The sequence below is a fragment of the Antedon mediterranea genome, chromosome 2 (genome assembly GCF_964355755.1).
Source record: "Antedon mediterranea chromosome 2, ecAntMedi1.1, whole genome shotgun sequence".
Classification (NCBI taxonomy): domain Eukaryota; kingdom Metazoa; phylum Echinodermata; class Crinoidea; order Comatulida; family Antedonidae; genus Antedon; species Antedon mediterranea.
The window spans coordinates 15,288,517-15,304,041 of record NC_092671.1 but is presented as its reverse complement, the minus strand read 5'-3'; the positions used below and the strand labels follow the sequence as shown (position 1 = coordinate 15,304,041).

Here is a 15,525-nt window from a genome sequence, read left to right as displayed (position 1 = left end):
ATCACTTTAAAATAAATGGTTATTATAAAGGCGTTGAAACTATACCATGGATTGAAATGACACTTTACACAAACTACATTTTTCTATTTCAAGCCTGCAGTTTGGCATACCTATATATTGCCCAGACCACTGATTGGCTCATTGTGCATTTGACTTGATTTACATATTACACAGCAAATAGTTGACACTGATTCAGGACAGCAGGTGCCTTCACCAATCCTGGAAAAAGCAACACATTGTTCAGTCTCCCAACAAATCTGGGTTCAATGATTTGGAAAGCATGTATCAGCAAACCTATTTTGCAATTATTTGAACAAATATGGCTTATAAATAGCAATATTTCTTCATGGTTTTGGCATCAGACGACGCGTACTACTGTATTCGACTCTTACACAGTTTCAATTAAATCCTGAAATAAGTTGATCAATGCGTGCTGGAAGAAGCTGTACCATCTCTTCGCATATATCTAGCTCTGCCTGCAAAAACAATGAAAGAATTGATAAACATGACAGTGATGAACAGCAACAATTTCAGAGTGAGTTCCCAACCTGGACCCAATGCAAGTAATTTGACCAATCACATGCGATATATTATTTGAACTCATTATTTTGCCTACCTCAACTAGTCTCTTTACATCAGGGTGCCTCTTGCAATAGTCAACAACTTCTTTGTATTGCATAACACTAAAACAAAGCAAATAAATAAATAAAATACCTATATTCAATCTGGCATGTGTTGCATCCAAAGGCAGTAATTACCTTTTTTTTATATTTTTGCTCAGTTCTGTCTGCACTATCAAACTTTATGTGGTGTGCCCATATATGGATACGATGATGTCAAATCACTACCATATTTAGGCACATTACATTTTGTTGTCAAACTAGTTTGATAGTGATAGCTTTATGACATCGGTGTCACACCTTTTCTTTTTACAACGAGAAAACCCATTTATAACCCATTTAGTGTATACTATTATGTGCATAACATGAGCATAGAATATCAGAACCTATTTCAGAATGAAAAAGAACTTTTCTTACCTGTGTCTAAGATTCTCCACTTTATTCCTAGGATCACCTATGAGTTTAGAATACCTTTAAAAAATGACATTTACAAATACATTACATTATCCATAAGGGTACAACTTTGAGCTTTATATTATGTGGTACTTATAACCCTTTCACATCGGCTAGCAAAACTCTTGTTCACACACACCAGGGCGCACAAAGCATACAAAACGTTGGTGTTGACGCCCGAGTGTGTGTGTACATTTTTGCTAGGCAATGTGAAAGGGTACTGATTACAAAATCAAAATATTATAACAGAAAATTATATGATAAAATAAGGTTTGAGGTACACCATGCCTATTACTCCGAAGATGGTTGTAGTCTAACAGCTGAAACATTGAGACGTAGTACTTCCTTCTGGATACACATGATGCACCACAAACTACTTTACTATGGTATTTAGTAGGGCTTTTAAAAAACTTAATAAGCCTACTTACAGCCTTCCCATACAAAAGTATGCAACCATTGCTGGTCTAACCACATCTTCTTCTAGAGTATCGGGCATTGTTTCATCAGGTTTACGCAAAGAATCTAAAACGGATTACAAAGTAAGAGTATACACCCACAATATATTTTATATTCACAATTTTTCAAACAAGCCATTATAAATCATATTTAATTACATTAAATATACAACTTACTTATAAATGCTTGGTATTGGCCAATTGAATTCATAATACTGAAAAACAAAGTTTAAACTATTTACTCAAAGCCTAGAATAAAACTCTAGTAAAACTAGGTTTGTTGCAATGTACACCATTATACTAAACATTTTGGTTATCATTCTACAATATATATGTTAGAATGATAATTACATTTTCAACTTTACTATATTTTTTATTGCTATGCAAATCTTCAAACATACAAAAAAATAATACATACAGCATATTGATCTTTTTAACGGCATGCTGACTGGCAGGAGGTGCCTCTTCTGCTATACTGATTTTGAAATCCACCATCTCACTATTAAAACAATTAAAATTAGAAGCATCAGTGTTAAAAACCCATAGTAATATAGATTGGCTATAGACTGAAATCCAATTAAATGTTATCGCAGTTAGAAAAATGATTCTTCATGGAGAGGGAGCCAACCAAAAAGATGGCGGCTGCAATGAATCAGTTGATACGCCCCTATGCAGTTGCTCACTATTACGCATGTGTTGAGGGTATCACTGTGAGAGGTATTCTTTACATTGTAACATACGTTACACAACTAAGCGTGTTGAGCATATAAACGCTAACACATTATACAAAAAATGCTAGACAAGAGTCTGCCCTCTAGCCAATCTATATGTAAACTCTTCGGTTAAACCGACTTTAGAATGAACCAAACCATCCAACCTCCTCTTCTAAAGATCTCTCTACACTGTCAAACCAGTTTGATGTACTCAAATATGGTAGTGATATGCCCAAATATGGTAGTGATATGACATCATCATGTCCATATATGGGCACATAACATTTTTTTGTCACATGAAGTTTGATAGTGTAGACAGAGCTTAAGATGCTTACCTATAAATTTCAGCACTTTCAAATATCAGTTGCCTACACAATAGCAGGAAATGTTGTGGATTTAATTGCTTGATAACATTCTGTAACATGTCTACTCTGCGTTTGTACATCTTACACTTTCGTTCTGGATCAAGCTCAAAGAAAGCTAATAATTTAAATAACGTACTGTGATCCTAAACAGAAATAATAATGTTAGATTGAGGCAAAATCTGACCAATCACATTTAGTAACAACTATTCAAATCTCTTCCCATTGGCCACTGTTGTTGTTGTTTACAAAAAATGATTTACATACTGTTATAAAACAAGCTTGACTAAAACTATTATTTTCAGTAATTTATTTTAATTATGAAAATAATTATTACTATATTGTTTGCTTACCTTGACAATTTCTATATTTTCTGAAACAAATCCATCAAATTCGTAAAATCTTTTTGATTCTCCTATCCACTTCTGTGCTGCTAAAAACACACATCTAGCCTAAAAACAAAATCAAACAAAAACAAATATAATTAAATATTTAAACATTAATTCAAGTCAATAAATGTTATGGCATAATGGTAAGAGGTATTGGATTAGCATGTGAGAAGCATGGGTTCGAGACTTGTCTGTGACATTTTTACATTATACTTTACCTCTTCAAATACTGTAACATATTGGTCAGTAACTTCACTTTCTAAAGACGTCAGTTCTAAGCTTTCAAACCTTTCATGTAGTTTTTTATTTTCATCAACATCATCATCATTTTCTTGTTTTTCTTTTCTGGTTTCATCAGCATTCTCAACGAGTAGTTTTTCTCTGGAAAATAATAGTGTGAAGTAATGGTTTATTTCATTCACACTCTACCATAATCATTAAACAAGTCATCTAACAACAGTGTGTACAAAAACATGAAGAGTGGGACACACCTGGAATCTTGAAGTAATGAGATGCAATATTTGGTCCAGCATCTGTACAAGTCAGCCTCACGATTGGCAATGTCTTCCAATCTTCTCTGCTCTTCATCTTCATCAGTCTTTTTCTCCCCTTTGTCTTTATTTAAAGAAAATATAAAGCTAGCACTTGCTAAAAGAAGAAAATATGTAATGTAGAAAAATATAAACACATATTCATAAGGATCTTAGTAAAAGTGTGTCATGCCTAGCTTATAAAATTTTTAGTAAGAGCTGATAATGGGCTATTGTATCGTTTTGGATTCGAGGTGGAGAAGGTGGCCAAGTGGGAAATTCTACCATGGAAAGTTGACAAAAGAACATATGTATTTTTCCGTGGTTACAAAATATATAACTTACCCAGACAATGCCTAGCTTGCGTATAGTTTGATTGGCAGATGTAATATTGTGAAAGGGTGGCGCAGTTCAAAGCCCATTCTAGAGGCTCGTACTGATCATACTTTAGCTGCCTTTGTAGTGTTATTTGGCAGTAACTTGCAGACTAAAAGGTAATACAAAGAACAATGTTATGAAAAGAAAATAAATGTGGTCAATGAATACATCTAGCCAGTTAATAAATATGGTCCTTTAAAGAGTTTGACCCTTAAAAAGGGTATTTTTTCACAGTAATTTACCTTGTGATTTTCGTTCTGAGCACCATATACCTGAGCTAGGTAATACAATGTGTGAGTGTATACTTTTTCAAACTCCTGCCATCTTTCGTGATCGCTTTTCTCCTCGCTATCCAACAGTCTAAAATTTAAAAAAACAAATATTTTGTTGAGATGAAATACAGAATTTCAGGAAATAAGAGTAACTGTAGATGATCTTACAACGAAGGACCATCATGAATTATCTCAATTGTTCTATGATACATGGTGATATAAAATAAAAATGTTTTTTGGGGAAACACTGATATACAATTATACCATACCAATAATTTAGTGAACTCACTCATGTATGTAAATAGGTGCTTTATCAACTTCATTTTTATATTTATTATACAAATCCTGTGCATTCTGCAAGAAAACAAAAATAATAACAATTTATTAATAACAAAATTGTGTGCATATTACAATAACTGAGGTGGCTACAGGAATTCCTCAATTTATCATTACATTGGCCTACCCACTTTATTTTCTGATAGAAGGTGTACAGTACATTCACATATCTACCTACTATTCAGAACCAAATTATTTTACTTTACAAATATGATTTACCAGTAAAATTTGCAAAGCTTTTTCATTGTCATTTCTTGTGTTCCAAAGTATTGCCATCTATGCATTGAGAAAAAAAAATTATCATAATCATTATATTTTAAGTAATAGTGGTAATAATAGACAATACAAAAAAGATACTGTGTTATTGTAATGTTATTAAATGTCATCATCAGGAAACATAAATGTGGGAACAAAAGGGAGAGATACATCTCCCTGGATGAACTGATGGCCTGCTCAACCAATGAATATTTTTAATCGATCCCAATTCTATAAAAAAATCCAATTATTTTAATTGTTGACATTTATTAATGTAAGATTTACTATACATAGGCAGACTCAAGGGAGTCTTGATTTTTTTTTGTGAATATTGTTTTTTTTTGTTGTTATTCAACATATATTAAACAAGAAATATTTCTTACAAAAAACGCTGCTCTACATTTTAAAATTAATCATTGTTATTTCTTCAGATATATTTATGATTAATTATCAAAAAGATGTCCTTTAATCACAACAATACATACAAATCAAAGATAGTACTTTAATTATGAATCACATGTCCATTAAAAAATGGTCAATTTTGAACTTTAATGTGCTGTGTGTGTGTGACCTCAACCCGTAGGCATGCAGCAGAATACCCTCTAGAGACAACGTGACTTCACGGTAGTACAAGTGAGAAAATTCTTCCACAATCTGTTGATTCGCGGCAACCAATCAAAGGACGAGAATCCAAAATCGTTCAACCGTGAGCCCTCTTAGACTCCCTTTTCCCAGACGTTTTTTGGGTCCAGCAGCTGGGATCTATAAATTATAGTCGAGTTTACAAAGTAGCAAAACTGTCGGCCTTAGATACTATAACTGCTGCACGCTATAGCTTCTGAATGAGTAGTCCTCATGGGACCATTAGGAGAACGAGCCCTATTTAGCGTGAGCTTTTGCCTCTGGCATCTTACTTGTTTATTTTTGCCTAAAGCCAGTCATTAATGTCTTAGGCAATTAATAAATCACGTAACACCTTGTTCATCTTCCAGGCTCAGCCTTCCTTGCTTCTGATTGGCTGCAATGCACAGCCTATTTTGGAATTGGTCACTCATTGTATTTAGAAACCACCATTATACCATGGGTAAATTTTTTGCACACAAAATTAAAGAATGCAAGTGGCCTTGTGGTTAGCAAGGTCAGTTCTAATCTAACAGCAGGGAGCCAAAGAATGAACTGTAGAGATGAGTTTAAAATAAAAATTTGTGTTTTGTGCACCCAGACTAAAATCGCTGGAAAAGCAAAAACTTTTGTTTTGAAATTAAAACTATATTTATAAACTATTTCATGTTCTTCAGCTGAGATCTCAAAATGATCTCTATGGATTTGCCACCCCTCTAATGTTAAATATATAGGCCTATAATAAATAGTACAGTAATACTATTTCAAATTATAAGCAAACAATTAAATACTGTATTTTATAATCATATTTTATATAATAGTTACTTTATGTCTCAATTATAAACCCCTTTTCTTGAGTATACCCCAATTGTATGCACATTTATGGAGGAAATATATATTTATGTTTTTCTCAATACATAATAGTTCAGTTTTTTTTTCACATTAATGTGACATTTGTTTGTCTAAGTTGTGTGAAGTAATGATACCAAAAATGTTAACTCTTAATTTGTAACTCCTGAATTGTAATCAATAGATTAGGTCTAAGTAAATATTAAAAAATGGTTGTTAATGTTACAGATGGAACATTTTTGTTATAGGCCAGGATATCATTATTTTAACGATTAACTAAAAAATCAGATACTGTAATTAATACACTGAATAAAATCTGTATGTGCATGTTATATATTTATTTTAATTTGAAAATTAACAATTGCCATGTAAACATATATTATGGGCCTAATTTGAATTAAATTTTATAGAGTATATATTCTTAAAAAATTCCTGTCCGTTAAAAAACAAGGCCAACAGCCATTAAGTCGCGTGCTACAATGCATAGTGATACCGGACCGACCGACAGACAGACCGACAGACCGACCGACATAGTGAACTACTGAACATGTGTAAAAATGTTGAAATGTTTAAAAACATTTATATTTTTTTAATTTACACGTGCGTAGCCTGTCACTTTTGACGTGCTCATATAACGTAATTTCTAGTTGAAAAGTAAGTCAAGAAAACAGAAATCGGGCAAAAAGAGTGCGCAATAACATTTAACGCGCAGTGCGCGCGCAAAAATCTGCGCACTCATGGCAATTTTGTAAACGCTTAAAATTGCCTGAAACGTACTCTTATTTCATCGAAAATAAATTTTGAAAATTTTAAGCGCGCGTACGCATGCGTTACATGCGCTACGCACGTAATTGTATTGCCATATAATGATTTATGCCCTGAAATTTATGAGTACCAAATTTTATTTAATTGTGATTCATGGTTGTGAAGATATGATTACAAACGTGATTTCGTTAAATCGTGCGTAGACCGCGTAATTTTTTATTGCGCACCGTGAAAACATAACCACATCGATTCCTGGCCATAAGGAATATACTGTGAAAAATTGACTTAGCTAGATTAAACTGATATCAAGATAAGGTCAGAAAGCGATAACATGCATAGTGATACCGGACCGACAGACAGACGGACCGACCGACCGACATAGTGAACTATAGAGTCGCGTGCACGCGACTAAAAATGTGAACCTGCATAATGCGATAAAGTATTGTTGGCACATATATTAAATCCCGTCACAGTATTATCTTGTATCCTTTAACATTTGGAATGAGTTGGTGCATGGTAAGATATAGGAATATGGATTATGAAGGGGATGAAAAAACGTGAAAAAGATAGCACAATTTCTCAAATAGGTATACCGTACGTACAATTTCTCAAAGAAGTAGCACAACTTTCGGAATGGATTGCACAATTTCTCAAAGAGGTAGCACAATTTCCCGAATGGTTAGCACAATTTCTCAAAGAGGGAGCACAATTTCTCAAATGGTTAGCACAATTTCTCAAAGAGGTAGCACAATTTCCCGAATGGTTAGCACAATGTCTCAAAGAGGTAGCACAATTTCCCAAATGGTTAGCACAATTTCTCAAAGAGGTAGCACAATTTCCCGAATGGTTAGCACAATTTCTCAAAGAGGTAGCACAATTTCCCGAATGGTTAGCACAATTTCTCAAAGAGGTAGCACAATTTCCCAAATGGTTAGCACAATTTCTCAAAGAGGTAGCACAATTTCCCGAAAGGATTGCATAATTTCTCAAAGAGGTAGCACAATTTCCGGAATGGTTAGCACAATTTCTCAAAGAGGTAGCACAATTTCCCGAATGGGTAGCACAATTTCTCAAAGAGGTAGCACAATTTCCCGAATGGGTAGCACAATTTCTCGAATGGTTAGCACAATTTCTCAAAGAGGTAGCACAATTTCCCGAATGGTTAGCACAATTTCTCAAAGAGGTAGCACAATTTCCCGAATGGGTAGCACAATTTCTCAAAGAGGTAGCACAATTTCCCGAATGGTTAGCACAATTATTTCTCAAAAAGGTAGCACAATTTCCTGAATGTTGCATATTGCACAATTTCTCAAAGAGGAGCACACTTTCTCAAATGTAGGTAGCACAATATTTCGTGATTGTATGACCACAATTGTACTGGGAAGGTTTTAAACTATATTTAAAAAAATCACAGTGTGCAGAGGTTAGAGGGGTTGGAGGCTTAGTGATTTGCTGGGGTTAGTATCAATGACCACATGAGTAATGTGAACTGGGGGTATGTTTTAACTGCATTTGAAAACCGTCATAAAGCCGGGGTGTGCAATAGAATTTGTACCAGGAAGTTTAACATTATAAGTTAAAAAATCCCCGAGTGCGGGTGTGTGTTGGGGAGGTGGGTGCATTTTAGGGCATCTGGATAATGAGTTATCAAATGATCGGGAATGTACTGTGAAGTTTTAAAACTACATAGGAAACCCGCCCGGGCGTGTATAATTGCTAGTCATCAATGTTTTAAAATACTAGAGTGCTAAAGTGAACATAATGTATGTAGGCCTATGTGCAGTTTTCTTAGAATAACATAAACAACTAAAATGAGGCATAATCCCTCTATTATAATATCGTATAACATCAACTTGTTATTACACAATAAAAAAGATTGTTATTTATATGGGTTTCGTTTATGTTTATTAACATTCATTCAATTACATTTTTTTAAATAAAAAGATTTATTTTTTAGATTTTTTAGTATTATTAATTAATTCATATATCTGGTCCTATATACTAATATAGCGCAAACACTTTTTGGGAAGCGTATGGGTACCACCCCCTACGGCTACATTATTTTATTTGAATTTCCCGCTCATATTCTCAAAAATTGTAGGCCTACCTATACCAGGGAGTTGTTATTAATAACAACTCCCTGCCTATACCTCAGCCCGAGTCTGATGTGATGGTGTACCTCTTGACATCCCTACCAAATCCCATCGCACCATCCCAGTTTATTTCAGAATCCATTTGTAGTAGGCTATGTATTTCATTGGTAAATTAATAAAATTAAAATTATTCAATTGTAATTGGTTGATCGCTTGACTACTCAATCTAAGGTTGAACTTTGTAGCTCCCCATACAATGTTGTTAAAATGTACAAAATCGAAAAGGAAACATGGAAATAAAGGCTTACTTAAATAATTATAAGGCGTGAAAAGGCTATTATATAAATATTCATTTATTTCATGAAATCAAACTATTACCTAATCATTAAAACATGCTGTAACTGAAACCTGATGCTGTCGGTGATTGGCTGTTGGCAAACAAAGTGGGCTTGGCCTCTTTTAGTACCCAGATACTTTCCTGCATGATTGATGGCCACTGTTCTGTTAATTACCCATCAACAAGACTGATCAGGGTCAAAACAATTACAGGCAATTATAGTACCCCGGGTTAGCCGGGGTACTAAAAGCTCACGTTAAATAGGGCTCGTTTTCCTAATGGTAGCTGGCTAGAGGAGCAGCGTGAAAAACAAATCCATCGAACAACAAAGCAAAGTTTTGGATAAATTGTTTTTTTAAACTTAGAAATAAAAGCAAGCAATATAATAACAACAAACTTTTAAGTGCTATACAGACCAACAAGAATGATTAAAAAAGGTGAAATTTTAGAAGTAACTTGAATTGAAAATAAATCCTGCAGATAATTTTGCACAGAACCAGAAACTGATTTGTAAACAAGAGTGGATATTTAATATAATCTTCCCAATTCCATTCAAGAGTCACCTTTAATTTCAAAACCATTTTAAAAACCCATCTTTTTAAGTTTTTGTAATTTAATCTGTTTTCTCTCCCATCTCAATTTTTATTTCAAGCGCTTTTGGAAAATCTGCTGATTGTTAAAAGTGCTATATAATTCGACAACATTAACATTACAAACATGTTAATGATTGGAAGGGAGAAATAAAGATTAAGAAGAATGATCGGTTAACTTAATTCAAAATAAGTCAGCCTTGTAAATTACCAATCAGAATTTAAGTCTCATTCACACGCACTGATTGTATTCACCCTCATCCCCTTTCATATCTAGACAAAGTTTCCAGTCAAAAGGGACCGGGAAGAGCTCTACTATGGTTATCATACTATGTACCTGATTCAAGGTGTTCAGAAGCAATGAAACAAACTGATAACTCAGGTGCTTGTCTTGCAGCATTTTCTCAACCTTCTTCAAATGTTCTTCACCAGTTGACACCTCTGTGGTGTCAATATAATTGACAGCCAGTTGGTATTCCAACAAGGCTTCACATGCAAGTACATCTATAACAAATAACATGAACAAGAGAATGATTATCAATTGATGAGTATTGAGCTAAAAAACCAAGCTACACTATCAAACTTTGTGACAAAAATGTGATGGGCCTATATATATGGACATGATGATGTCATATTACTACCATATTTGGGTATATAATTACCATATTTGGGAACATCACACTATATTGATAGTGTAGAGCTGACTAAACAGAGTTTAAACCTTTGCTTGATAGCATTACATTATCATTGGACAGATATTTAGATATTTTGAATCTCAGACTAATGCACTTTTTTATTGGACGAATACTACATATGACACAGCAACAATTGTTTACATATTTGTTATGCATGATGTTACCTTCTGAGAAATCCTGTTGTTCTTGTTCTGAAAATTCACTCAGACTTTTCTTGAGTTCAGCCAGAACCTCACGAGCCTTGTACTTTGATTTGAATGGCTCTGTTTCCGGGTCATGCTGTGAAAGCTGTATGTAGAAATGTCAAACATAATATGGTTAGGCCTAATAATTGTGTATACTCTCTATTTTTGTAATGCCCATTTTGTTCCTCAATACGTTCCTTTCATTGCGTTCACTCCTCTGACAAATCATTGCGATCTATTCCCCGTTTTCGAACCAAAACTTACAGTGTTGCATCCTCTCTTTGGAACAAAATCCCTCTTTTTGTAAAACTTTTACCTACTTTTGACTCATTTATTATTAAGATTAATTAAAAAACTCATTTATTTAGAAAATTTCAGGATACAATTACATCATTATACTCTGGGGCTAAAGACACATTTAACAATTAACTAAGCTCAATTTTAATTTATATTCATGCTGTATTCTGTTGCATAAGTAGCAGTACTATTCGATGCCACCTTACAACATTTAGGCCTACGCACTGGTAAAATGGACCCGGGAGACAATGGTGTTTCGACAGGCGAGCTCGCCATCGACTAACCTCTTCGGATAGGTGCCTAGCTTCCAAGTACTGTTTACATCCGCTTGCCAATCGAAACTGATCGAAAGTTGACATTATTTATTACACTAACATATAAACAACATGAAGAAATTATTTTTAACAAAATCGTAAACGTGATTAGGTCTCAAAATTCTAAATTAAAAGTTAGGGTTATTTGTTATGGAATGGATGACTGATTTAGAGTTTATACAACCTGAAATGACTATAGGCCCGGTTCAAAATTTTCTATTGGCACGACTGCCGTATTGGTGTGGCGGGAAAGACGTGCGATGTGCGCGCGTGATTGATGGAGTTTTCGATGTATTTTTTTTATATACACCAGGGTGACAGTTACCATGTTCATTTGTAAACAGTGTTTCAAATATTATACAGATTGCGTTTTTAAATATTTGATGTATTTTCCTCCAAAACATGAAAAATGAATATTAATAAAATCAGTTTTTGATGCGTTGAAAGGCTATTTTGCTGTTTTAATAAAGTTATTCGCTTCCGTAGACAAACAGGAATGAAAAATAATGATTTCACTTCCAGGTAGGATAAATATCTGATAGGCCTATCATGATCCAATATCTGACATTAAAATTGCATATTCAACAAAAAATGTTAAAACATTATTTATCAGATAATATCTTTAATATTAAATATCTTACACTAAAAAAAAAGTGAATACTGTAATATGAATGAACTGCTAAATTTAATTTGTGTAAAAGTTGTCTTTTTTTTACAGACATTTGGCTTCACATCCTATAAATAATAATACAAATAAACAATAAGATGTACTCTTATTTCGGCGATCACGAACATTTTTATTAAATATCAATCTTGCTGAACTTTTTGCTGATACACATCAATTCATTAATATGGAAAAAAATATTTTGAAAATACGAAAAATTAAAGATCCACCAACTAAATTGTATTAAGCACCTAACAAATCAGAACTTTTAAGGTTTTGATTGAATGTATCATAGCAACGTGTACCACGTGATCAATCAATTAGCAAAGTAAAAACTGTCATGGCGGTGTGTTTTGTCAACATAATCGGTTTTCTAATTGTTGTAATGAATTATTAATGACTCGACTTTATTCATTTAACTCATAATATTATTTACAGGTAGGATACTGTTTTCTGAAGGTTCTATAATGAAAGCTTTAAGCAGCCTTATAATATACTAGGCCTAGGCTAACTAAAATCTAGTCACAAGCTAGCTAGTAGGGCCCAGGCTAGCCTATTATTATTATTATTATTATTAGGAGGCTAGGCCTAGCTAGGCTAGGGCAGCAGGCGGATCCCGGGCCGGCCTACCCATTCGCTAGCCTAGGCCCAGGTAGGCCTATATAATATTGGCCTAGACCCTAGGCCACCGGGTTAGGCATAGGCCTAGATTTATAATAAATGTTTAGAACAAAACAAAAATAAAATATTTATAATATTAATTGTTTACCAAAATAACTGCTGCTGTTCTGTTCTACATTTTTCTGTCCTTTTCTTTATTATTTGTGTTTAGATTTAAAGCAATTAAAATATGGATACCTTGAACACTCCGTTTTGTGGGTCCATGTCTCTTTTGGACCGTGGAGATGCACCAGCTCAGATTGTAATTGATAAAACAACTCGATCAATGGCAAAACGTCGAGCAGAAGAGACACAATATGAACTTAATAAAATACACAATAGAGTTGATATGGTAAGAAGGAAAAAAATCATTGAATATTGTGGAGTGGTGGTGATACAAATTTTTTTAATGCATTTTTACAATTATCAACTTATAATTTATGTTATAGAGACACTACTATAATCATTTTTTTTTTTAGATTTTAAGTTATAACTTAGTAAAGATAAGATTTATTGAACCCATTTTTCCATTAATTAATAAGAAACATAATGTTTGGATCTTAATAGATACTAATTGGCCTATTGACAATAATCAACACCATGCTTATATTTAGATGTCTTTTTACACTAAACATTGGTTACAAATTAATCTTTGCTTTTTATTTTTAGACCATGGCTGCATTTGAACTGAATGAAAAACTTATGGAAGAAAATAAAGCTACATATTTTGTTCCTGATTTGGTAAGATATTAAAGCTCAATGATGTAATGCTCTTTTCACTAAAAGTTGTAATTGATGTCCATACCTTTAGTTTATAATTGCTGCGTCACACTTTATTGCTTGTCAGATCCTAAAGGTCATGGTTTGTCTACAAAACGTTGGCCTAAAACAACCTAGGCAAAGTGTACAGCTTTTATTCTCTGTGGATGAAATCAATTATTGAAGGCCATCAAAATGGTGTTATGCTATAGATCTGCTTGCAGTACTCACTTGCATTTTGGAAATTTCTCATTTTAAATATGTTATGCTTTATTTTCATTTAATTTTCTTTAAAATTGATTGATTTTTTAATAGATTGAGTTGGAGAGGATAATAAGTGACACTATTCAAAAGAAAAAGTATCAGCAACAAGTCATGGTGTTTGTTGTAGGTTTTGAGAGCAATGCTACTGCTAGGGTGAAGCTTCTCACCCAGATCAATGAGGTTTATATTCTACAGTCCCCTTTCAATTTATGAACACTATTACCACTAGGAACTAGATTCATCAAATCTTTCTATTCATTTAATTTAATCATTGTATTTCTAAAAATAAATTTAACAGAAAGACTTGCATCTGTCTGTCTTGAAACTGTTACAAAATATACAAACGTCATCTTAGTTGCGCATATACTGTTAAGCTATCTTTCCAAGAGCAGGAACCGTTGTTTAAGTTTGACTAGGCCAGGTGAATGGCCTGACAATATAGGATTGTTTTTTAATCTTACCACCGCAAGTCCTGTTAATCATCTTCTTAGCTGCGAATGTATCGTTGAGTTGTCCCAGAGCAGGACACCTAGGCCTAGTGAATAGCTTGATAATGTAATGCAGAATATCCCCATCCTATGCAAGTCCTTCTGTTTAATTTGTCCATGGTAGATTGTATTTATTTAAAAAAACAATAAAATCCTGACCCAATTATCTTTGTAAACCATAGTTTTTCAATACACACTCATCAAACTTAGAAGAAGAGTTCAATGCTCCCCCACAAGAGTTTGAATTAGAAGAGCTATCAAGCAAAGTGCAAGATGCTTTGGAAACAGCAGATACAGCTTCCAAACGTCTTCAAGAAATCAACCAGGAGATGGTCCGTTACGTGGTGGCTATGGGAGGTGGAAAGGCTGCTTCAAAGTGAGTCAACCTAGTTTATTTTAATTGTTGTCAACTGTTATATTTTATGTGATTGTATTGTTCTGCTGTTCCCCTATGATCAGCTTCAGCTGGATGGACCACTCTCGTTAAATTGTTGAAATAAATAAATGTTATATGGTAATATAAATATTTGTTTTAAATGTAAAAGACAAATAGGAACATTCACTTTACAGATAAACAAGTTCAAGTTCAAAAAACATTTATTTATTCAACAATGGCATTATACAATAATATAATTATAGGAACATTCACATAAATGAAAACATAGTAATAAGCCATCATTTGGGGTCTTCTCTAGAAGAAAACAAGTTTCTTGTCTCGAGAAAGACCCCAGAAACAATACACATACATTTAAACTAATACAATTTACTACATAAAATAATAAATAAAAACGATGAAATAAAAATAGATACTTTCAGTGTACTACAATCATAATAATATTAAAATTAGTATAAAGAAATAAGATATTTTTTTAAATTTTTACGAAAAGTATAAAGAGATTTAAAATGCTTTAGTTTATCATCAAGATCATTCCAGATTCGCGGTCCTGAAACAGAAACAAAATATTCGGAAATTTTCAGTCTAAAAGGAGGTACATCAAGATGCTGAAATTTATTGTCGATACGTAAATAGTACTTGTTACACTATGGTTTCAATAAAAAAATTTATTTGTTAGGAGCAAGAAAAAATTGGAAAAGGCACTTCTTCAGGCCAAAGAAGACATAATGAGTTTAACAGATAAGCTACTGGGAGCTCAAACTGGTAAGTATTTTAAAGATTGCTA

At 33.4% G+C, this 15,525-nt stretch overlaps 2 protein-coding genes across 6 annotated transcripts in view; one reads left to right on the top strand and one right to left on the bottom strand.

The window, feature by feature from the left end:
• Nucleotides 1–23: 23 nt before the first annotated feature.
• On the bottom strand, nucleotides 24–11,682 carry LOC140040546 (KIF-binding protein-like). 2 transcript variants are annotated; one of them, XM_072086572.1, is made up of 17 exons: nucleotides 11,480–11,682; nucleotides 10,878–11,001; nucleotides 10,356–10,522; nucleotides 4,728–4,784; nucleotides 4,462–4,526; nucleotides 4,143–4,260; nucleotides 3,868–4,009; nucleotides 3,484–3,640; nucleotides 3,211–3,373; nucleotides 2,957–3,055; nucleotides 2,577–2,749; nucleotides 1,947–2,027; nucleotides 1,706–1,743; nucleotides 1,502–1,595; nucleotides 1,038–1,091; nucleotides 617–683; nucleotides 24–476 (listed from the first exon to the last, which is right to left on the bottom strand). In XM_072086572.1, the coding sequence occupies exons 1-17, from the start codon at nucleotides 11,552–11,554 to the stop codon at nucleotides 399–401; spliced, it is 1,752 nt and encodes a 583-aa protein (XP_071942673.1). In that variant the 5' UTR covers nucleotides 11,555–11,682; the 3' UTR covers nucleotides 24–398. The 2 variants fall into 2 exon arrangements, with proteins under 2 accessions (XP_071942673.1, XP_071942674.1); XM_072086573.1 differs by having other exon boundaries at nucleotides 3,484–3,607.
• An 844-nt stretch (nucleotides 11,683–12,526) lies between these two features.
• The window catches only part of LOC140040539 (uncharacterized), a 23,777-nt gene continuing 20,778 nt past the window's right edge, over nucleotides 12,527–15,525 (top strand). For all 4 annotated transcript variants that reach the window (XM_072086555.1, XM_072086554.1, XM_072086556.1 and 1 more), the window contains exons 1-6: nucleotides 12,527–12,611; nucleotides 13,006–13,185; nucleotides 13,503–13,574; nucleotides 13,908–14,036; nucleotides 14,527–14,720; nucleotides 15,418–15,503. In XM_072086555.1, coding sequence (XP_071942656.1) covers nucleotides 13,024–13,185; nucleotides 13,503–13,574; nucleotides 13,908–14,036; nucleotides 14,527–14,720; nucleotides 15,418–15,503 — 643 coding nt within the window. In that variant the 5' untranslated portion in view covers nucleotides 12,527–12,611; nucleotides 13,006–13,023. The remainder of the gene's footprint in view (nucleotides 12,612–13,005; nucleotides 13,186–13,502; nucleotides 13,575–13,907; nucleotides 14,037–14,526; nucleotides 14,721–15,417; nucleotides 15,504–15,525) is intronic.

Coding starts and splice junctions, on each gene's coding strand:
- LOC140040546 (XM_072086572.1), bottom strand. CDS start 11,554: ATGTCAACTTTCGATCAGTTTCGATTGGCAAGCGGATGTAAACAGTAC. Junction 4,261..4,461: donor GCACCTATTTACATACATGA/GTGAGTTCACTA, acceptor TTTAAATTTTAG/ACTGTTGGATAGCGAGGAGA. Junction 1,744..1,946: donor GTTAAAAAGATCAATATGCT/GTATGTATTATT, acceptor TTTGTTTTTCAG/TATTATGAATTCAATTGGCC.